This window comes from Myzus persicae, unplaced genomic scaffold (genome assembly GCF_001856785.1).
Source record: "Myzus persicae strain clone G006 unplaced genomic scaffold, MPER_G0061.0, whole genome shotgun sequence".
Lineage (NCBI taxonomy): Eukaryota > Metazoa > Arthropoda > Insecta > Hemiptera > Aphididae > Myzus > Myzus persicae.
The window spans coordinates 224,293-250,058 of NW_019102045.1; the positions used below are offsets into that span (position 1 = coordinate 224,293).

Consider the following 25,766-nt stretch of genomic DNA (forward strand, 5'->3'; position numbering starts at 1 on the left):
GGGGGGGGGGGGGGGGGGGGGGGGTGAGAGTAAACGCAATCGTCGTCGTCGACGCCGCCGCCGCGCCGCCACTGCCGTATACACGCTGCAGCCGCCCCGCATAAACCCTTCGACGCCGTCGGCACTCATTGTCCGCCGTATTTTTCTTCTCCCGGCGACGACTTTAATTTCTCGACGACTTCACCGTACGCCCTGTTTTTTCCCCCTGCACTCTGCTCTTTAGACTTCCCCTGACTTTTAAATATATTTTATTTTTCTCGCTTTACTACGCGTTCAACACACACGCCATTGCGCTGCCACGGCTGTTTTTCATAATATATCATATTTCGAGTTATAAACAGATAATATTATATAGAGTGAAAAGAAAAAGAAAGATATAGTTTATGTATATATATATACACACCAACATACCTAACATAGATAATGGTACAAGTACAGAGCGCGAGGAGAGACTCTGCAGTATACGTAAGACAGAGAGAAAGAAAATATATAATACGACTGATACTCGACTATAACATAATATTATGAACAAATTTTTAATCCCCGCTCTGTTTGATAAATTATATATATATATAAAAAAAATAGTACAAATTGAACGTGGCACGTTTTTTTTATTTTTATATTATTTTTATCGTTGAGTCGGATACATAACGACACCAATAACGGTCATCCGCATTACGCCATTGCGGGTACAATACAATTTATATTGGCCTCTTTGTCTGTTTCTTTTTTTTATCGATTTCCCACGCGACAATCGCACGAAACAATAGTAACACATAATGTATGCTCAATTATTCCACAGTTAATTATTCAGAATTTTTCTTCCTCGATAACATTAATTGAGTACATTGCTCATCAATTCGACCTATTGACACGACTTTCTGGAAGAATCGTATAATACAATATTTCTTTCCTAATTTATTGAGGTATATATAATTTAATATAATAATTGAGTAGAATAATAGAGTAGATAATTTTAGAATACTTTTTTTAGAATAAATTGTTGCTGATTAATGTTTGAATAATATCTACTAATGAATTGGATCAGGTTTTGAATTACCACCTTGTGATGTGCTGCCTACACTTAATTAATTTTATATTTATTCTATTCTAGCCGTATTTACTAGCAGCTTTCCGACAAAATGCTGCTTAGGTCGTATTACAAAAAATTAATTTCATAAAATGAATTGAAATAACTTTTTCTATTACACGAATCTATAAGAAGAAAGAAATACAATCCCGTGTAATTAATTTTACATGCAAATATAATATAATATTAGGAAATCAAAATAAATAAGGATATACAACTATTATATAACTTGTTAACGAAAATACTTAAGTATAAGTTGTGAATAATAATGTAAGTTGAATTAAAATATTTTACAAAAAAAAAATGTAATGTGATGTTAACAATTATAGAATTAGTAAATAGTAACAGTTAATTTTAATTTTCTTTATTATTAATTAATTGTTTTAATCATATAATTATTATTACTAATATAATTGTTGAGATAAATTGATAATAAAAAATATTAAAAATATATATACTCGTATACTATTAATAGTAGCAAATGAACACAATTAAAAAATATGCAACATTTATTTATCTATTAAAATAACTGATATCAAAAAGATGTAAAATAACACTTTCGATTTTTTCGTATTATTTTACGTTTTAAAATGCAGATACAATACACATCAGAAAAATCCAATCCACATTTATTGTTTGAATAAACTGGAAGTATCACTATGTTTGATTGATATTATCTTAAAAAACATTATTTATTTATATCAAATAAATGATATTATATTATTTTTTAGATAAAAATCACGTTACACTGTAAAATTGGAAGTAACTTTATTACTTTAAAGTTTTTTCAGTAATATATAATATAGGTATCTACTTTTAAAATATAATTTTAGTTTGTTTGGTTTTTATTATGAAATTGCAGGTATACATAAATATTTTAAACACCCACTATTTATTATATTATAATTATTATTATTATTATTAAGAGGGCACGGGCATTCATTTTTAAAATTTTTATTATACCTACCAAAAAATAAAAGTGCTGTACAAAAGCACGAAAGATTGGACATGAAATAGTCACTTTAGACTTTAATAGACTGCTAGAGTACTAGTCTATACCTATAACCAATACAGCGATATTAAAAACATTTACATAATATATCTGATTTATTCTAACGCTGTCTATTACGGTTTACGACAGATTAATCACATTTCCTATAAGATACTTAATGGTTAGTGCCAATATGTCTGTCAATAGGTAAGTATAAAAATATTAAATTCTTACGAAATAATATTATGTGCCTACTATTAATATGTTATAGAATATAAATTTACTTCATAAGATACGAAAACAAATTTAAAAAAATAATAGCTTTTGTTTTATTCAGGTTGTTCTAGAATATAATTATTTTTAATAAGAATTAAAAAGGTTTGTATTCGATAATATTATGTATTTTCACAAAAATTCGAGATATAATTATTATTATAACTTTAATTGTGTTGTTATTACTATTATTATACATGGCGTAGTTCGTTATTTTTTCATCAATAATTGCAGTTACTCAAAATCCAATTTTTGAAATTTTTAAATATAACCATATTTTCTTATTTAAGAAAATGTTTATACTACTTAAGGAGTGTTGTGTGGAGATATAAACTTCTGTATTACAAATGTAAACCCCCATTTTCTGCAGTAAAATATTTTAAAAACAATTTTTCTGAATACATTTTGACCTATCAGAAATCAAAATTGGTACGAGTAGAGTGTTTGGATTATTTAGTTAGTACTTTCCGCACTGAGAATAATAGGTCCATTCTATTGTGTTTGTAAAATAGAGGGGCTATGGTAATTGGAAAATTGTAGTGATTAATATTAATCTGTCCACATAAATAATTTGTAAAAATAGCACAAGTATAATAAATACTAGATCCAATATGACGACTAATTGAAATTTTTGTAAAACCATTTTTAAGGACAGTTACCCTTAGGTATACACACTTTTTCAATAACTCAGAAACTACTCGGTTAAATTTTGAATTAAGTATACTAACATTTTCGAAAAAATAATCCACTAAATAATTTAAAGTACAAAATAAATAGGGGGTTCTCATTTGAAAACCAGAATATTCTGTCAACCCAGGTTACTAAATAGTAAATACACGTGAAAATAGTACAAGCAAATTCAATAATTTGAAAAATTGCCTTTGAATATTTTTAAAAAATCCAAAATTTAGAATTTGAATACAACTATTATTAAAGGAAAAAATTAGAGAGAGTATGCTTGGTGAATCACCCTGTATATTATACACGTTGCTTGCTAAAAATGGATATTTTTTCTACTCATGTCATTTAATAGTTTATGTTATTGTAATTACAATACGTTCATTAAATCTACTTATTAAATTAAGTAAATTAAGTAATATTGTAAATATTTCTAAAAAAAAAAAAATTAAATATAAAACTCTATCATAAAAATTGTGCTAACAGTAGTATACTTAACGCTGTGTAACTATAAGAAAATAATATTTTTCATTGTTGATTATGATAAGAAATTGGGGATGGCTTAAAAAGTAAAAACCCATTAATTCCATTTTTTTTAAATTTTAGGCAGTAAGACAAATTGAGTAATTTATATAAATTTTCTAAAAACAATCATTTTTATTAATTGAGTAAAATCAACTGAACATATTATGTATTTCTACTTATTAAGTATATTATGTTTTATTTAAATTAAAATAATAAATTGTTAATGCAATTGCATCACAATTTTTATTTATGATTACATATTATTGATGTTTTCAATCGATGCACTGTCATTATAAATGTTAATGGCTTCTCTGATGCTTTTAATTATTTTTAGAACTTTATAAAATAATAATCTTTCAGAAATTAGTTTACATTTTCTCTGAAGTCAATTCTGAATAGTCACATGGTCTTTAAAATAATTTACAGGCAACATTTCAATGAAGCCTTTTCAAAGAGATGACCTTTTATAATAGCCATACTTCGGCAATAAGATATTTTTGTGTTGAAATCCAATAACGTTGATGAAACATTTATCTATAGTATAATAATTAGTAATTAATAATTAATTAACTTCGTTTAAAAATAAAAAGAATATTTATCCCCGTTGAGATGATTTTATCCGTATAATATAATAATATAATTGTAATATTATCTGTATTGATTTTATTATACCAATGATGAATGAATAGGTAGAAAATGTAAAACGTTTAATCATTAACTAACGACTACTAAATAAATACCGAATCTTCTCGTTATAAACATAGTACATCAGCTATTTTTAACCCCAAGTGTAATTAGATTATAATATACTCCATTCATGTGCATAATACATGGTTTATATAAACGTCCAATGTGAGTGTAATTCATTACCGAGGAGTAGTTTTGATTGACGTATTTCATTGAACCCCATGGTAGTTTTTAATTTATAAAATTAGGTAATTTTGTACCTTTAAATTTATATCATCAGATATACATTTTTTATATTTGAATATTATTATTTTTGTTTAATTTAATTTTTGTATTCATATACTTAAACAAATTGAAAGTATTTAGCTGACAAAATGATTTATGGATTTTTAATTATCTTTATTGAGCACAGAATAAATAAATATGGTTTGTTTTCATACGGAATAATCATTAATTACAACTGTAATTATCGATTTAAATTGTTGTCATTTTGATATCCATACAAGTTTCAACTCGAATAACTTATAAATATGTTTCAATTATTATCTACGAGTACTCCGTATTTTCTGAATATTATAAAAACTTTTCTCTTTAACTCTATATTCAATATTTTTCAATACATATATGATTTGTATGATCATAATTCTTAAGCTTACTAAATCAATTTGTATTCTGTAAAAATTGTTAACTTTTCAGCTAAAATACCTCAAGTACTTTGGCACAGCTCACAAGTTCGACATCAAGATGAGTTTGGTACTACAGATTTTAACGAAATTTCCCTTCAAAGTAGTATCTCAGTGCTAATATTGCGAGAAACCTAAGTATGATAGTATTACCTATATGCATCAATTCGGTTGGAGCCAGGAGCTGTACATATAATAACTAAACTGACTTCATAAAACTAATTTTGATATACAGGATTATTACTGTGTCGTAGTCGTAAATATTTACCGAAATATTGAAGATTAAAAATCCAAACATAAATTTGTATTGACATAGAAATAACTGTTGGATTCAAAAATTGTATTATATAAAAATGAATACAATGCGGTTTTTTCAAAAGATAGATTCGTATAACGTAATAATATTATGGAAATTACTTTTGAGTTTTGACGATCGTTTGCTAAATCCAAATACGCAGTATTTTTTTTACATATAGATAATATACTAATATAATGTTATAGCATAATAGTGCATAATATTATACATATATAATTTATTGTATAGTATTTTATCAAAATCCTAATGGCTAACAAAAGCAGATGGGAAACATTAAGTGGATACTCGTATATTTTCGGGTTCTCTCTGAACGGTATCATTTATAAAACGTTGTCGAACCATGACGGCGTAGTAAAAAGGTTTTGTATGGACAGAATTTTGTGTAGAAAATACGAAACATGCACTCAAGTCGCGTAATGTATTGTGTTTGTGTGCGTATACGAATGTATGTTTTTCTTTTCGTTTATTTATTATTATTATTATTTTTATTTTCCACTTTTCCTTTGTACAGGGTGTTCCCTGCAGACGAACCTTAAGCCACCGACCCCGTGACTGGGTGTAATAATGGAATTTTGTCAGCGTGTCCAAGTTTCCGTGAGAAAAAATCACCTACACAAGACAGTTGTACGCGCGTGAGAAAAATACACATCCACCCTTGACCGAAAATATGGTGTTTCCACAGTTGAAAGTTGTATGTAATATATTATAGTATAATATAATTCATACAACACAACGTCAAGCACCATACACAAAAAAACATTTACCTTGTCATTTTTCCGAATCGCGGGATGTTGACGATGACCCCGATGTCTATTCCTTTTCGAATGATAATATAATAGGTAAGCCACAGGCCTAATGTTAACGTATTTCAGTAGAAACGAATTCGGTCTGTCCGGCACTATTCAATAGTGATGATTTATAGAGGTTTAGGATAATATAGACTCAATGCTGATACTGGTCAGTGTAATGCTGAGGTGCAGGGTGGCATACCCTAATTCGCTGTACATACAATATATGATTTAATGTGTGTTGCCGTATAATATTACATTTCAAATAGGTCTGACATTAATTATTGATGACGAAAAAATACTCAACATTTTATTTTTTATACGATAAATTGCCATAGTGCATACTTATTTATAACACCTAATTATCTATCGATTATTCCAAAAAAAAATTTTTATCTTTGGAAATCGTTTAAAATATCAACTTTCGATTTAATATTCTGTAAATATCGATACACAACATTCAACCGATATTCTATATAGTTAATCCGAAATCGTGTACAACCGTTTAGAGTTAATAGTTATAATGGACATAATATTATGTTGGTGGTGAAGAGTTTGGGTGGCTATCGTAGCATAAACTACAAACCACGAGCCCCCCCCCTCCTCCCCACAACAGCTATCTAAACTAGTGGGTAATGACCCAATAACGGATCGAGTAAGTTTTAGAATTGAGTTTAAACATTACGAAGTATGATGAAATATCATTTTTATTTATTACATTTTATTCCGATCTGATCCTAGCGTGGAATTTATTATTTTATTAAATAACTAAATAGTTATTTGTTAACAACGGAACAATATTAATGTAGATGTGTAGTACTTTGTAGTGTGTATATTGTTTTTATTTGTTGCAAGTTAGGTAAAAAAATGCTCAAGACCACCGATTAATAACGAACGTAAACAATCTTTACGTGATAAAATATGATTTGAATAGGTTATACGACATCCAGCAGACCGCATAATAATATATTATGTCTTTATCATATATATATAGGAAGAGGTCTAGGTCGCTCACACCGTCGTCGCATACGTCTCGAGAGTCGAGAAGCGAGAACGACTTTCTTCTACCAGTTTAGCACTATATACCCATAACTAAAATAGTCTTATTCTTGATTCGGGCCATTTGTGGTGAGGGTGTGGTGGGCTGCGGGTCTCGTGGGTAGAAGAGCTGGTAAGACTTTGCTAAGTAAACTTATATATTATTATATTCTGCGGCCGGTGGTCCGGAAACTTACAGTCCAGCGCTTGTTTCCGGCGTATCTCCGTCTCGGACTCCAGGGCGTCGAACACGGCGGCGCCGATGAGCAGATAGGTGAACGTACAAACGATCAACGATAATGTGCGGACGTTTTGCTTCTTCATCCTGCGGGCGACACCACCATGGTGCTGGCCGCCACCGGCGCCTTATCAACGACGCCGCCGCCACCTCAGCTGTCGCAGCAGCCACAGCCGCTGCCGGTCGCCGACCGCGATTGCCGAGCCGCACACGTCGCACACCGCACCGGGCGCCGTACCGCACCGCGCTGAGTGGTGCCGCGAACAACGTCCGCCGTCTGACAAACATGGCGGCCGCGGTCTTCCGGCGCACCCATCACACGGACCTGCGGACAAGACACAACCGTTACCAAAAAATTCCGAAAAATCGATGTCTATAATCTTAAAAACACATTGTCGATAAATTTTGAAAAAAATTATTTTTTTACGATATGGAGGGGTAGTGGCCATTTCTAGGCTAGGACCTCGATGCACGTTTTCATAGTAGTTTCCCGATACTAGGGATGTTCATTTTATAACATATACGTTGCATGTGATTTTGATTCAGAATAAAAAGTTGTAATTTTGCATTTTTTGACAATTTGTATTGTTTTTTTTTTATTAGAGCATTTTAGGGGTTTTAGAGGCGTAGAGCATCTCACACTAAAAACTATTTTTTTTAAAAAATGATTTTTAGGTAAAAAAAATGTAATTTGTTAACATGGTTTTTATCTAATCAAATATTATATATATTTTTGAATGGATCCTTAAATACTGAAAAACCGACAGAAAAATCAAATGAGAATACTAATATTTTTTCAGGTTAAAAGTTCACGTAGAAGACTTGAAATTACGCAGTCCTGCAAAATTTATTTTTAAATTTGATAAATAATATTTTTGGTTCAAAATAATCTGTTTAAAACAAATAAATCTAAATACATTTTATACTGGTACAGTATTTTGGATTTTAGTTTAATACATGTCCAGCCATAGGTCGTTGTAAGAAAATAATTGCATTGTATTCGTATAACAGGCTTATGTTCGACATGCAAGTATGGATGCAGTTATTATAGATGTAATATAATATAATATAATATAATAGGAATATAATATAATATGCAGTTATGGTGCAGCCATTTTTCGTTAAATTGTGTACCTAATTAAAGAATATGAGCCAGACGACATCATAAGCAAAGTGATTATAACAGCACATAAAACCAGGGACGGATCAAAGGGGCCTAGGGGTCCTGTCCCTCTCCCTCCGTAGAATATTATTTTCTAAATTTTTTTAATAATTCTACAGGTCCTGAAATAACTATATTTCAAATTACATGTATGTGTGATAATATAATATATAATATATAATATTATAATACGTATCATGAGGTGCACAAACTAAGATAGTACCATCTTAGTTCATGGTGGACAGTTTTTCTAAATTTTTTTAATAATTCTACAGGTCCTGAAATAACTATATTTCAAATTACATGTATGAGTGATAATATAATATATAATATATAATATTATAATACGTATCATGAGGTGCACAAACTAAGATAGTACCATCTTAGTTCATGGTGGACAGTGATTCCAATATTGTAATTCTACATTAACAAAAATTGAGGCCCCCCCCCCAGATTTCTGCTTTGGGTCCGTGCCCAAAAAAAAAAAAAAAACATCTAAACCAAAATATATCAAGAGTATACGAATAAAATAACTCAGGTTGCAGGCGTACTAATCTACGGGAATCTGTGTAAACTCTTTTCTTTGTTTTTTAGTACATACTTTTTCCATTGGCGATGACGAACAAAAATATAAAACACTATGTAATAATGATTAATACTAAAATATAAACTAAAAATAAACTAAAATAAAGACCCACCAAGAAAATATTCTATTCGTAACAAATTATAATATAGGTACATTATAGACGTATTATATTAGTCATAAACGCATAATAAGTCTTTTCGTTGAGCGACTACAATATTTTTAAATTACGCTCAAATATAGGCGAAATGTACACGCCGATAATATGGGTACCTTTGGTCACACGTATGAATTTTCGATCTCTTTAATATATATAAGCGGTTTCGTTTTAATGTTTAATCTCCCCTCCTCGCCAAAATCGACTTGCACAACATTAAGCTTTATATCATAGCTTATGTGTGTAATATAACGAATATAATATAACAATATGTGCACGCACGTGACATCATTATTATTATCTCAGTGCGTATATATATACCTACGCGTATCATAGGGACCCCTGGGAAACGCTAATTACACCCCACTACTAACGATTTGTCAAAATTTCGTTTTAATAACAAGTACATATAGAGTGCTTGCCATGGTATACATAATAATATAGGCCTATGCGCTCATCGTGACCGGGAAAAAACACTAGTGTCCATAATACATTTTATTTTGTTATGATATAATGTGTACCTTCGTTGTACACTTTGCATCGTCGTCCATGTAGGTATTGTATTGTATGTCTTATTATTTACTAAATGTTAAATTAGGCAATGTAGTGTTACAAAATTTGACTTATATTATTGTATTGTTTGTTTTCTTACCTACCGAAAGTCGATACGAATCATATAGGTATTATCACATTTTTTTCTTTCTGTAATCCTGTTTCATAACAATTCTGTGAAATTTATAGAAAAGTACAACAAAAACACGTCTTGTTGTCACTCTCAAAGATCTTTTCAACTATGAGAGAAATTACCTCTTATACTTAAAAACGGCACTATAGCATTCAATAAGACTACGTGTGTTCTAAAATAAAACTTATACAATATATTATTATCTACTCCATGATATAATTAACCAGTAACCAGGTACGTCAGCAGCTGCTGAGCTCATCAAACCGGATTCACAGCTGCTACATTGTGTGTCGTGTTGTGCGAGGGCGTGGTAACTATATAGTTTTAACTGGTAACCAATATGGTTTAAAAGTTGAGCTGCAATGAATTCTTGGTATCTCGGTTGCAACTTGGTTATTCCATGATACCAAAAACTCAATGTCCAACCACAATGCGATTTCATCAACATGACGCGACCCCATAGACATATATAAGCAACATATATGTCTATGGGTGACCTACGACTATGCGCCTTCAATTTTGCTGGTTGTGGTTAGAAGAAACCATTAATTTTGTTTTGTGTTCTAAGAAATATACAACCATAACTTACAGCTATTTTATGATAACGAAAACAGCTGTGATCACTAGCGCGAACGAGGACCAAAACAAGTATTTTCTTAGAAAATTGTTCTACTCTATAGTCTATGCAGAAGTTGTAGCCGTAGGTATAAAAACACTTATTCCCTGATGTAATCATATGGCTAATTTATAAACAATATAATGATGTATATAGATGTATTTGTTCAATATTATTATAAAGGAAATTCGAATAAACTCGCAAGAATTCTATCATGAATAATCCAAGTATAAAATACTTTTCGTTACATCTTTCCATCACATTGAACAAAATACAAAATACGACACAACCAACGTGTGACATTGAGGTCTGTGGCGGTCGTCCAATAGGCATGGAATCATTTTAAGCATACCTACACAAAACCGAAGGGAATTCACTCCACAAACGTTAGTCGAAACAATAATTCGAACATACAAAGTGTATGGTGACGCACTGATGCCTATAGTGGTCCCACGACGCATGCCGGCCATCGGTCAGTACTTGTGACATTTCACTATGACAAGACGTATAAGTATGTAATATAATAAATATTTATTCGTGTATAATAAATTATATGCTTGGTAGGTACTTAAATGTATACAACGGTCGGAATGTCTTAAAATCGTTCGCCGGCATTTCGACAAATAATTTACAGAGCGACTTTACAAGCAAACTCGCACTACCATTGTATAATAATACAATAATTTAACTAATCATCATTAAAATTCTGATTTTTGGAGTTATCGACTATATACGTCTTAATTGCCATCATTTTCAAACCTGGAGTTACCACATTGACTATTAATATTAACTCAAACACTGTGAAACTATTCGATAGAATTTCGATTTAGGTACCACACCATTTTGAAAACAATAATCTGCCGGCGAAAATCAATTTACAGTAAAAAGGGAATTTCTTGTTTGAAGTAACAACAAAAAATTGTACCGCTGTAGCGAACTATGTAAATGTAATAATAGTTGGTATTTGAAAATGTGAGTCATTAAGTAAACTTTTAAAAAAATTAATAAGAACAAGAAAATATAAAAGACGCAAGAATAATAAGAATAAAATATAAAATAAAACTGAATTTGTATAAATCAATAAAGGATAAAATGGGACAAGTGCGTGTCTGTTGAATCGCCCTGTATAGTATATTATCATCACAATACAGACTCGCCAAAAACGAAGAACGTATTGTCGTATCGTATATTATTAACGTCGAGTTCCTCGTTTCGAGTTCAATAAACACAATGTTATTAGTTTAGCGCGCGGTGTAGTGCGAGTGTTGTGGCACGCAACTGTAACGTGGTGGTTAAAACTTAAAACTATATACCCCATTCCAAGTACAACAACAATTATTATTATAGTTGCTCTACTTACTACTGTGTTTGACTCAGCTAAACTTAAACACAGCCTGCTGATTGAATACATTACCGCAGTACCAAGCGCCGGTCTCAAATATAATATATTATTAATATACGTCATTATCCGTATAATATTTATTAGTTTGGTGAAGCGTATGATATACATTGTGGTTGGGAATTATAATAATTGTTTATTTTATAGTGTGTGTGTGTGCGTGTGGGTGTGTGTATGTGTGAGTATTGGTGTATTTCAGGTGACAGTCGACAGAAAACCTGCTGCGATAGCAATCATCGTTTAATAGGTATATAGGGGGGTATTGAAGAAAAAGAAGAAGCGTTAAATTTGTCATGTCGTATGAACAGACGAATCAAATAATATTGTAATATCGTGTGATAGGAATAATTTAATTTAATAATAATGGCAACTCATATATCAGTGTTTTTGTTTTGTTAACCAAAACGAAAAACGTGTAAATGTATTGTTTCATATTTTTAGGTAGGTAGTGTAAAACAACGCCGGTATTGTATGAATACGCATTTAACGAAATACTATCTATTCCGTCCTAGTGTCCTACAAGGGATTTGATCTAGGACCAAATTAAACCGTGTCTAACATCTACCATATTATGCAATATAATTCCAATATATTACATCAAGTCTACCTAAACTTGTTTGAAAACCCCGGTTCGTTTCCAATTGATGCTCTGCAGTACAAATACCTTAAAAGCAAGGTACACACAACATTCTGTTGTAATACAAAATAGCAACAACTATCTTTTATCCGATCCATAATAGAAATTATGTCCACAAATTCTACGAACAGTATCGACTATAAATTAATAACACAAAATGCATATAATTATAAAATGTTACAAAAAAATAGAATTAATACAATATGAGTTTAATTATTATTGTACCCGAAATATAGTAAATAGTTATAACTATCATAACTATCAGTTAAAATACTGATGAATATATAGCTTAAAGGTATTTTAAAATTTTAAATATTAAAACTGAGTAATTTTCACCTAATACCAACAACTAAATTGTAAACTTAAATTTGAAGTTTTTAAAAAAACCATACATCGTTTATGAATAAGGTTATTTCGTCATCATATATTTGACTCTGTTCTATATTCTAGAGTTAATTTTTATACGCACTTTTAAAACATTGTACTTCGATCTAAACATTTATGCACTGTAGTTTATTTACACTTTTTTTTTATCCATAGGTAGGTACCAAATATTAACCTATTCAATACTATAGTTTTAATTAAAACATATCACTGTGTATCTTAAAAATCTAATAAACATATAATATGTGATATACCAAAATAAATAAAGTCATGCTTTTGAAAAGTGTGATTTTATGCGCATACCTATATCCTGATGGCCGATGTTTAAAATATATGCATATATACATATTTTATCCTTTTAAATTATCGTTTCATTTACATAACATGAAAACCCATTAGACCTATTTATAAGCCTTCTCTTAATACCTAATGATAGTTTATAATAAATTGAACGGAAAAAAAGAAAATGATTTTTCAAGCTTTGATTATAATACTTTATTATTAAACACAAAGGCTGACTACAACGAATTAATTAGTTATAGTTCAACTAAAATGTTAAGTCAATTTTAACCTTTTATCCTTTTAACTTAATGATATTTTACATTTTTTTTATGAACATTACTTTTAACTTAAGTTAATTTTATACACATTTAAACTTAGTAAATAATGAGTTAATTTTGAATTTATTCCCAGCTTTTAATGAATTATGTTGACAATCTCAACAAGTGTAGTCTCTCAGAAGTTAAATACCTATATTACAACAAAAAATAATTTAAATACAAGAATAAATAATGTAATTTTATTTTAAATTCAAATTGAACTAACTGGGTTATTAAAATTATGTAATGAACTATTATCAAGTACCTACCTAACTATATTAAAATGATTTGTTAAATTGACTTCCTTTGAATGACAAAATTGACTGTCCACCGTAAATTATACTAAACTAATATTTATAAAATGCATTAAGTATATTATGATTTTTATAAATAATAATCTTAACTACAGACAGTAGGAAAAAATTAAAATTTTAAAATTTTAAATTATAAATACTATGGGAAATAGAAAAATTAAGTCTACAAAAACATAATTACCTAAAAGGTGATAAAAAAAAATCAATTAGTATTTTATTCCCATAAAAATTTGAAGTATACAAAAAACTGGAAAAATCGCTTTGTTTCATTGTAACTAGCTGATATCGAGTGAACGTAGCTCGTATAATTGATTAGGCCACTATTACAGAAGAGTAAAATTTGAATTCGATGTAAAATCATTTAATATGGAAAATAATCCGAGCAGAGAATATCTAAGGATATTATAATAAATATACTTTTTTTTTATTAGTAGTACACTAGTACCTATTGTGTGTTAAACTAATTTTTGGTAAAAAAAATTGTCAATTTTCATAATATTGAATCGAGTATTATTATAATTATACGCTTACAGGTAAGTCAATGCCGACTTACCGTAAAGAACGGTGTGAAGAAGATCATAGTATGATTGTACAAATAACTTAAATTTTGTCCAAATATTGAAATTATCATTGTGTATAGATAATAATTATTTAAGAGTAATAATTGAATTTGTCATGTTTCTACGATTGATGTTTTTTGAATAATAATAAAATAAAAAACAGTTTTAGGATATTTGATTATTCTGTACATTTGAATATCCCATGTCACTAAAATTTAAACTTTAAACGTCCATAAATATTTATCCGGCTTTAAGACTAACTATTTTTTATAATAAAAACAACTTATGAGACATTTTGCATTCAATTTTCATGCATAAGGTATTATAATTAAACATTTTATGAAATTTTATGAAATTTTATCTACGAAATAATACTTTTACGAAAATCGTGATTATATATTTTCAATATTTTTATATTTCTAAAAGAAAAACTTACTTGTGAGGTAAGAAAGGTATTACATTTTCAATCGTTTTTACTAACAAACAAAAATTAGATCATTCAATCGAAAACATATTAATTAAAAGAAGTAAACAATGTATAATATCTATAAATAACTCAAATATATTTTGATATTTATGTTATGTCTAGAAAATGTTTACATAAATACTTGGTGAAAATGTCAGTTTCTACAGTTATTCGTTTTTGATCAAATACATTTTGCGAAAATATTACTGTTTGTATCTGTACACAGTTCTTAAATTACTTAAAATATGGTTTTTAAGTAAACTTATACATTTTATTAATTTTGAGTTCAAAATATTTCATGTTTTATCTTTTAACTAATTTTAGTCATATTCAGTTAGAAAATACATTGTTTTTTTTTTTATTTAAAAATTTATGTTTGCTAAATTATAATACAAATGTTTGAAAGTTTATTATATTTTATAAAAAATAAAATATATTAAACTTTAAGAGTTTGTTCTTATACCACACTTTAAAAAAAATTCAATTCTTCAAATAAATGTTCTTATAAAGAGCTCTTCAATATGCAAATATGAACTGTAAAGTAAATAGGTATAAGTTAAATGATTTGTATCTTAAGATATATTTGCATATTTCATTCAATACTTTGTGCTTTATTATTACTTTACTTTGCTCATTGAAATTGTAACATATATAATAATAATATAATAATATCATATATGTTTAAACCAAACACGTACGTGAATTATTCATAATATGACGAATTTCAAAAGAATCAATTATACGTACAGTGGTTTAACTAAAGAGCAAAATATAAAGCCATATCTTTGAACTTTACATAAATAAACATCTGAATTGAATAAAAAGATATACACATTATAACGAAATTTGAGGAAACAATTTTGTATTTAAACAACAATCAAACAAGCTGTGTTGAATACATTAGAAAACACTAAGTTTTACTTTTTCGAACATTTTATATCATTAAAAAAAACTTCTTTTTAAGCAAAATGAGGTAAATTTTTTTGACGTGAACCCGTATTTAACGTCGCATACTTTTATATTGTTTTAAATAACACACACGGAATTAATGAATCCTGGAAAAACGGTAAACAACAACTGTATTATATACCACGAAGGTATTATATTGGCTAAGGCAGGCCTTATCCGGAACAAACAGCGTTGGTATTATGTAATATATATTTTTGTCTTGTTTCACTCTCGGGAATAATTTTTGCACAATACACTGCTGTAACCATCAAAATATTCGGGATATTAAACCATAATTTACGAATACTAGCTGAATGAATAATTCCAAGACTGCAGCCCGGGCTCTATATTTATATACAATATAGCTGAATATTGAAACACCGAGGCGCAAACATAAATCCACTTACACGTACTCAGCATATATATATATATATATATATACACCGGGGTCCGATCAAAGTTGTAATTTCATATTGTGTATCGCAGAAAACACGGACTACGCGTGTGTATTATTTGTGGGCGAGCATACATAGAGAGCCGGAAAGAGGGTTTGAAAATCCACTACGTGATACATTATATATATTAATGCACCCTGTCCGCTGATGATGGACGAGTCGTCGACTCTTTTGTTTGGACAAACTATATATATATATATATTATATCCATGATTTTTTTTTATCATCCGCCTCACACTAATATACACATGAAACACTGTCAAAATTAAATAAAAAATAAACTAAAAAGCGATTTTTCACCCAGGTAATTCGTCTCGGAGTTTCCATAACGACGAGAATATTGAAAGCTCGGTTTGGCGAATCATCGTGTGCACAATAGAGATCAATCGATGTTGTGGTTTTGTCTCTAGCTCAAGTGCTTTCGTCTTTGAACCATACTAGAGACATTTTTTATAGTCATTATTATTATTCTACCCGAGAGGTCGATTAGTGCAAGTCGTCATCACCCTCGTTGAGTGTATGTTTTTTTTTCTATCTTTTTTCCCCTATCTGCTATTGAACGATTGTCAAAACAGAATCTTTAACCAAACAAAAGACTTTTTCAACGAATCATTTTAAATTCAAAAACAACATAAATATTTTTAATTCTGTTTTGTATTTCGGTTTTATTGTCGTTTTATAACAGTGGCTCAGTTTTTAATTACACTAGAAAACCATTAGACTTTAGACATCAAGTGGATCAAAATATATTATATCATCAAATGTAACAAGCACATCGCGCATGCATGGTCAATTTATAGGCGATTTTGCTACACCCGAGTATTGAGAATTACATTGGTTCTAAACTGTTGATTATGAATGCTTCTACAAATAATGTTTAATATAATACTATTTTAACTTCGCAAAAATATGGTCAGTACAAAATCCCAATTCAAAATTTAATCTTTAGTCATAGTTATTATTCTGATATTAAAAAATACAATTGTTAAAACTTAATAATCTAAAATGTAAGACAACCATCGATTTATATTATAGTACAATATATAAGAATAATATTAAGTATTGTTTATTTGAAACATATTAATCTACAAATTCCCTATATTCTCTTAATGAAACTTGGGTTGAGTTTAAATCTATAATTGACCGTGATAGTTTGAATCTATTGTAATTTTACTACAAACCACGGGTTTATAATAAGGTATGTATTGTGGTACCCATAAGACATAAGTACACTTGTTATTTCAACAATTTTAACTATTTGAAAATATTATTTTCATAATTTGATTTAATTACAAATCATCATTTATTACCAACCTTATAAACTATATTTTTACAATTTTTAGAACTATAATTTTTAAGTTTTTACTTGTTTGATTGACGGCTTATATTTTTCATATTCCAAAACAGAATATTTTGCGCAGTACTTCGGTACATAAAAATCTAATTTTGAAAGAGTAGTTAATTAGTTGTAACTTATAACTTATAAATTATAAGTATTTAACGTGTATACATGAGTGGAGTAGTAGACCAACATTACAATATCCCTTGGTTTTGGGCCACCCATACTTCGCTCATTAAAACTTTAAATACTTATAAGTTATAATTAATTAACTGATCGTTTGAAGCTCGAGTCTTATGTATAACAGTCTGTACAAAATACAAGGTATTACAATTTATACTTTATTTAGGTGCGTTAGTAAATAATTGATTAGTATTTAAAAAAAGATTTGATTGAAATTAATTTTTCTATTTAAAACATTTAAGGAAATTAAGAAATAACAATATGTATTAGTTATAGAAAGACTGTAAATGAGTGTGCCAAAAGTGGCAAAACAAAATTATTTCTGTATTTCAAAACATCGGCTTTATATGAATAGAAGAAGAAACCAAGACATGCTTCCAGAAACCCCACTAGTTACCCATCTGGCATCCCACATCGTTTGTTGTGTCTTAACTTCTATACAAACGTCTGATTAGAAAATCCACTACATTAAGTTAACCACTAAAATTTGTTAACAGAAAAATTTAAATAATAGTTTTTACTACCGACACATTTTTTAAGATATACCAAACAAGGTTTAATTAACAAAATAAATTACATCAATCACATAAATTTTAAATACCTGTATAATATAACGGTCTTGTCAATAGTAAGTAATAAATAAAACATTTGATAATGAACTTAAATAATATTTTAATCTTTTACTCACTACCTCATTAATAATATGATATAATTCTTTCTAAATAATAATATGGTAAGACTAACCAAAAAAGAACAACCTAATAAAAAAATCATAGAAAATTAAAAACAATAATTTTATTTAGTAGCTCAAATAACTAAAAAAGACATTTTTGAAACTATTGAAGTACTGTACTTTTTTATGTACCATCATTAACCCCTACGTAAATAATAATTGTATTATTTATTCATAACTTTTTTAAATTCAATATATTGACTAATCATAATAAAATTTGACAGTAATACTTAAAAACCTTTATTTTACTGTACCTACTCAAGAACCCTACCTAACATATTATTATTTTAAACTTTGAAATTGTACAGTACCATTAAGGTTTATTTATTTATTAATTATTAACTTCCAAGGAAAAAAAATGTTTTTACAGTTAATGTCGTCTAGTTTAATTATAATATGTAGATCGTAATGAAGATAAATATTGAAAATACATTCGAACCAATCAAATTATTGTATTATGTAATGTTCCAAAACAATTAATTAGTCAGTGTTGATTTAATTAGTATTAAGTACATTCATTTTTAACAATGCTATTTTCCCTTAACACTAATTAGAATTTATAAGTTTTCATATTTATAATTAATTATTATTACTTTTTTTTTTAAATTATAATATATTTTCTAATTTAACATACAACACGCAAATTAAAATATTCTTATAGTGCCAATAGATTACACACTCAAATACATTTTTTTTTTTCATAAATAAAGTTAAAATATTAATTATGATATTGTATTATTATTATTTGTTGTTTTTTTTTTAATATTTCAATATTGTTTTTATTTAACATACATCAAAGTTAAATATGATAATATAATATAGTATATTTAATATTTATTTTTGATACTCAAATGTATAATATTCATAACAAAGAGTATAGCAATTTTGTTTCTTTAATAAGTTATTTATATAGCTATTAAATCGTATAGTAAATAAATTTTTATAAACATTGAATAGTATTTTAATAAACAGGTACCTAGGCATTAGAAAAATAATACATAAATATATGTTTAATATATATTTATAAATATTTAGCTCAACAACGTATTCTATTTTATTTTATTTAGTTTTTAACCTTCAAAAAAAATATTAAATTTTAAGATGTTTCTTAAATTACATAATGGAGGTTTATAAAATACATTTTTATTACGAACCGTATGAATATAATCCGGTGTTACGTATAATGCATAGGCGTTTTACTAAGTTACAAAAACCACCAGTTACCTTGTTTAAATTATAGCATATAGCCATAAAGGTAATCATATTTACAAAGCATTATAAATAATACCCAACGCTAATCACGCCTACCTATGTATACAAATTAAACGATAAAAAAATAAATCAATATGGATTTGGTGTTATGGGGCATCTTCATCAAAACAGCCAACATGGGCAGGTGGGAATTAAATTCAAACTAGAAAATCAGAGTTAGGTCGGGTCATTAATTTCACATTAAAAGCATATTTAGGAGGCGAGAAACACGATTTATATTTCCAAAAAATAAACAGTTTTTGCTCAGCATTTTTGGTGCAAAATCTAATGTTTTCAATTTAGGAAAATATCTGTTATTTAGAACAAAACGATTAACGAGTAATAAAGTTAGGCTTGTTGCTATAAAATAAATATTAGTTCATTTAGTAGGTGAAAACTATACTAAAATTATACTCAAGTTGTAATTTACGCTATATTAGTTGACTATTGTAATATTACCATGACTATAAAAATTGAACTTTGGAAGTGGCATTTTATTCTTATTTTTTATAATGCTATATTATGTAAGTAATCAAGGCTCCGCCCAAAATTATACTAAATAATTGCATTCTACTTAGTACTTAGGATTTAAATCATAATTTAAAATATTTTACTTTGTTATAATTTATAAATAAATATTACTACAAGATTTTTAAAAGTATATATAAACAAGGTTTCAATAAATTTATTACTTCTTACATTACAATATAAAAAGGTGTTTTGAGAAGACATTTTTTAATACACCTTGTTTTTTTCTCACTAAATTCATAGGTACCTATTTAATACGAAAAATATCATTTTTATATTATTATTTTGTACATGATATTATATTTTATAACAAACAACATATCAATATATCATACAATCATTCATCATATCAAAACTATAACAACTAAATGAATTATTATGTGTTTTTGTATTTTTTCAAAAAAAAAATATATATTAGAATAATAAATTATCATTTTTACAGATTTATTTTTTTATCTTAGTACTATTATACGACCACTTGATTGAGTTCTTAAACTTTGGTGTAAATTGAAAAATATGTGAATATTTAATCAATTGTTTTCAGCTAATTAATCGGAATTCAAGGATGAGATATTTTTAAATGACATTGAGTGCACTTGATGGTTAAGGATCTGCAAAAGGTGAATGAGAAATTTTCGTTTAACGACTTTTCTAAGTGCACTTCAGATTGTCTGCCTTACGTGTTGTCATAATCCAGAAAACGATTTTTATTGGCCCTCAAAATAACTTGAAACATTGGAGAAATTAATAATACATTTAAAGTTTTAGAGAATATTATTCATTATTTTTATTAGAACGTTTTTAAAAGAAACTTAAGAGAGAAAAACAAAAGAAGCCGTTCTATTATATATTATATGCTTTGAGTGTATTTCGACATTATATATGCCACTGTAATTATATATGTAATCATTGCATAGCCGCATAGGTACGAAAAATGGTACTGAACGGTGGTGGTATTATAAAAGTTAATTATATAAATTAATTTAATTATATTAATTTATCAGAAACAAACTTGAGAGGTAGGAATAATTGTTTAGTTTGTATAGTATTAAGTTACTAAAAATAAGACATAGAGACTAGATAAGTAAATAGGTTAATATTATAAAACCAAAATAATAAATATTAAAAAGACATACTTTTTAGTTTGTATAGACCTGCAACTTTTTAGTTTCCAGTTGAGTTTATTTATTTATTTCTCTCCGTTTCTTCTTTTACAACCTGCAGTCCATTTCTACGCCACAAATGATATGAAGGGTAGAAATTAAATTTTATATCATGGGAAACTATAACTTTTCAACATCGGGAAAAATCTATAAAAAGTAATGATCACTTTTTCTACTTATTTATTTGTATCATACAATTTCCAACTAGTTAAGCATCAGCCGTGTTTTTACACTAAAAAATAAATATTTAAACAATTTGATATTTTTCAAACACAAAATCGGTCATGTATGGTTGTAAGAGATCGTTGTCACACGTTGTACATCGTCAAAAACTATTGCATCTACGCATGGTGATATTATTATAATAAGATATTATAAGGCACTATCAAATTACGTTTATGCTTAAAACATTTCAATAATTTTATATTAAAAAAATTTGTTTATCAAAGATATCGATTTGTCGAAATTGTATATGCTTAAACTTGATAATTTAAGTGTTAAATAATAACTAGGTACATATAAATTGAATTCAAATGGTCGGTAACGTTTAAAATAAAATTAGATCTAGTTTAAAACTTATAAAATAGTATAAACTACCTATATATATGAATGAGTTATTATTCAAATAAAGCTTACCACACAAAATGTTTGTAAAATATTTAACTTAAATATTTTTAAGCCAAAAAATATTTTCTCTTATAATACACTTTTGTATATTTTACAAGTCATATGGATGTGAACATATTAAATTAAACCTTTAAAAAAGATTAATCGAGAATTCGAGAACTTTTTACTTATTACTACTATATAGTATTCATATATTTTAAACATATTGAAACGGTTATTGGTAATGATAATTTTACTTGAAATTCATTTTAAAAATAATTAAAATGTATGGCTAAGATTGCAATATATATATAGGTATGTAACATATTTATTCTCGGATAATTTCAACAGCTTATATTTATTATAGGTCATTAAAGGGCAATACAAAAACACTATGGCTTTTGTTTAGGCTGAATTTTAACAAGTATAAAAATCTATTGTGTACCCACGCTCTATTGTATGCTTAATTCTTATAATATCAAAACTTTTTCTAACAAAATGTATTTAAAATGCGGTTAACTAAAAATGTATATCACTGTTCAAGAAGTTTTACTATAGTACAAATAAATCTTTAAAGCAATACTTTGGGAAAACAAACAAATTCTTGTTGACTGTTACTACAGTACGTCAGTACCTATATAATATTTCACTCACAAAATTATATTTCAATAAAAAATGTAAGTGTTAAATACATGTTCACAAAAAATATATATATATATATATAAACTTATGAAATTTCTATAACTAAATTTTTGATAAAATTAATGATAATAAAACAAAACTATTATAACATATTTAGTACAGAAAAAACTGTAAGAATATGCTAATTATAATATATTATATAATCATACATTTTTATTAATATACCTAGGTATTATATGACCTATACAATTAATAATTTAAGTACTAGTCCAAATATCCATTTTATGTTACAATGCACTTTTATTGTCGCACATTACGAAAAATATTTCTTCCGCTTCCCGTGATAAAACCAAAATAATGTATGTGCACTGTCCTATTGATGGCATGTTCTGATAACCCGGCAAACGATATACGAAAACAAAATTATGAAATACCAATGTGGCAATGTATGCATAATATATAATTGTAATGTACATATTAACATTTATATTACCTTTATAGCTTTATGTGATATAAATTATATATACACTAGGCATTACATATAAATATTGCTGTTATTTTAGAAAAAAAATCTCAAAGCCCGTCGAACAACGCCACTGCTAAAACTGCAAATCGACCACTTTTACATTGATTACGGTTCGCAATACATATAATATATATAATTATCAATGGGGACGGGAAAGGTTTCATTTCGATTTTTTTTTTATTTGTTATATTTTCTTTTTCTTTGGGTGGACTTGCGGTGAACGCCTTTTATGCAGTAACCTTATAATAATAGTAACAATAATATACCAATTACATTTCACAGCATGCTTGCCTAAATAATTTTATATGATATTAATACACCGCGGTGGCGGTCAATGGGTTAAGAATAAAAGGGGTGGCAATGTAATATGTATTATTATTGTTAAGCCCAATTGTACGTGGTCCACTCTTAGGTTCCATTGATATGACATCGGTCTGTACTTAACCTCGAATATAACTGTACCACATACTATATGATAACCAACCGAATGATAGGCTTCGTTCTAATAATCTAACGATTCATATTATACTCTTATAATTATACAATATTAAAATAAAAATTACTCATTATATCTAACACGATAAATATTTCTACTCGTTAAAATATTAATTATTACCACAGTAGCAACGTGATAAGAGATGGTTAACTTTGAAACATTTGAAAATATAGGTATCTCATTACAATTTGTTGTTAAAATGTATGTATATTATTAGTGAAAACGTTGTGTAAGTCTATCATTGGCAAATTATAAAATAAGTCTAGTTTTACGTAGACGTTTGGACAAATTTTCGAATCAACCATCATGCCGCATTAATATTTTCACAATATAGAATATCAATTCCTGATAGTCTATACAAAGATGTACGAACTATATAGATATTAGATATACATGCGAATGTATTGTATTTTATAGAATATCGTGTGTATAAGACGAACCAGGGGTCCAAATGCGAAAAAATACGGTGAATCGATACGGTTTATATACCCAGTGATATATATAGGGCCGTAGAACGTAATAGTATAAGTAATGCGTGACGGGAATCAGCAAAGTTTGCTGTAGATAGCCATGATGTGAGCGTATGCATGAACATAGGCACGGTCAAAACGTATTATTTTAGGAAAATAATATTATATAGCCATCGTGCCGGTAGCTACTCAAAACGTACGCAATATTAGGTATTGTGTGCATTAAATTATGACGATATTATATTTCTTTAATATATAAGATTATTATACCGTAGTTTTTACCTAAGCGAGCATAGAGTACTCGTCGGACGAGACGTCGGCGGCTCCTTTGCTCCGGTGGCGGAGACGACGACGACGACGACGGCGGCGACGGCAGCAGCGGCGGTGGCGGCGTCGACCACGACTACCGCGGGGACGACCGATGTCCGTCGCACGATATTGTACGATAATATGTGACGATATTATGTCCGTTACCCGTGCGTTAACTGTCCGTCTCTCTTTGGCCACCAACCGCGGCGGCGGACGATCGAAATTCGCACGTGCAATTTATGCGATACACATAACGATCATAGCGGGCGCGTACGCGAACTGCACCGGCGTCCGCGAGTGTACATACGGCGTCAGAGTCGGATGCGGACGCCGCGAGGGCTATCGGTGGCACACGCCGCGCCGGGGAGGGAGAAATAGATAACGCTCGCGAACGGTTTATTACTGTGTTGAAACAATATGTGTTACGCGCACATGCACGCCTATAATACGCGTGTGTGCCGATGTTGTGTGAATTGTATCGTATTATCACTGCAATTTAAAAAAAAAAAAAATGATTTTTAAAATTTGAAAAAAAAAAACAAACGAAAAACCGGCGTTTACGATAACATAGATTAATATATTATATTATAACATGTGTAATATTATTTTTCTTGTATAGCGTACGTCATGCAGATGCGTGTTATTTACGTTTTGTGTGTATGTGCGTGTGCGTGTGTGAGTCTGATTGTGTGTTTGTGTGTGTGTGTGGTGTGTGTGTGTGTGTATGTGTATGCGTGCGAGTGTGTGTGTGTTGGTATATGTGTGTGTGTGTGTGGGTGAGTGTGGGTGTGTGTATGTGTGTGAGAGAGCGTGTGTGAATGTCGTGTGTGGGAGGGTAACGGGCACAACGCGCGTACACGGGACGCCGGGATCCGGGTATGCGTCGTCGGTTGGCCGACGGCTCGGACAGAGAGACTACCGCGGCGGCAGGAATCCGCGGAGAGAAACGCGGCGGTCGGCGCAGCGCCGCCGTACCAGAATCAATATTTCCCCTCTCGCGCGCGACACATCCCGTTTGTTCCAGTGACGTCATCTCCGGTCGTGCACATGGTCTTTGACGGTAACCTCCTCTTTCTCCTCCTGTTCATCCTACCGCTCATCTACCTACCACTTCTACACCCTCTTCTCGTCCACCACTTATACTCATTCTCCTCTGCCCGACCTCACCCCACTCACGCGCACACACCGACCACCCCTCAGTATCGACCACCTCCCCTCCAGTCGCCGCGACGTCTAAGCTCCCCAACT

General features: G+C 29.2%; 1 protein-coding gene across 2 annotated transcripts in view; it reads right to left on the bottom strand.

The window, feature by feature from the left end:
- The window catches only part of LOC111031072 (two pore potassium channel protein sup-9-like), a 65,203-nt gene extending 39,755 nt beyond the window's left edge, over positions 1-25,448 (bottom strand). The window contains exons 1-2 of one of the 2 annotated variants that reach the window (XM_022310857.1): positions 24,492-25,448; positions 7,267-7,632 (exon numbers count right to left, since the gene is read on the bottom strand). In XM_022310857.1, coding sequence (XP_022166549.1) covers positions 7,267-7,393 — 127 coding nt within the window. In that variant the 5' untranslated portion in view covers positions 7,394-7,632; positions 24,492-25,448. Of the gene's footprint in view, positions 1-7,266; positions 7,633-24,479 lie in introns of both variants that reach the window. The other variant, XM_022310858.1, reaches the window with a different exon arrangement.
- Between the last annotated feature and the right edge of the window lie 318 nt (positions 25,449-25,766).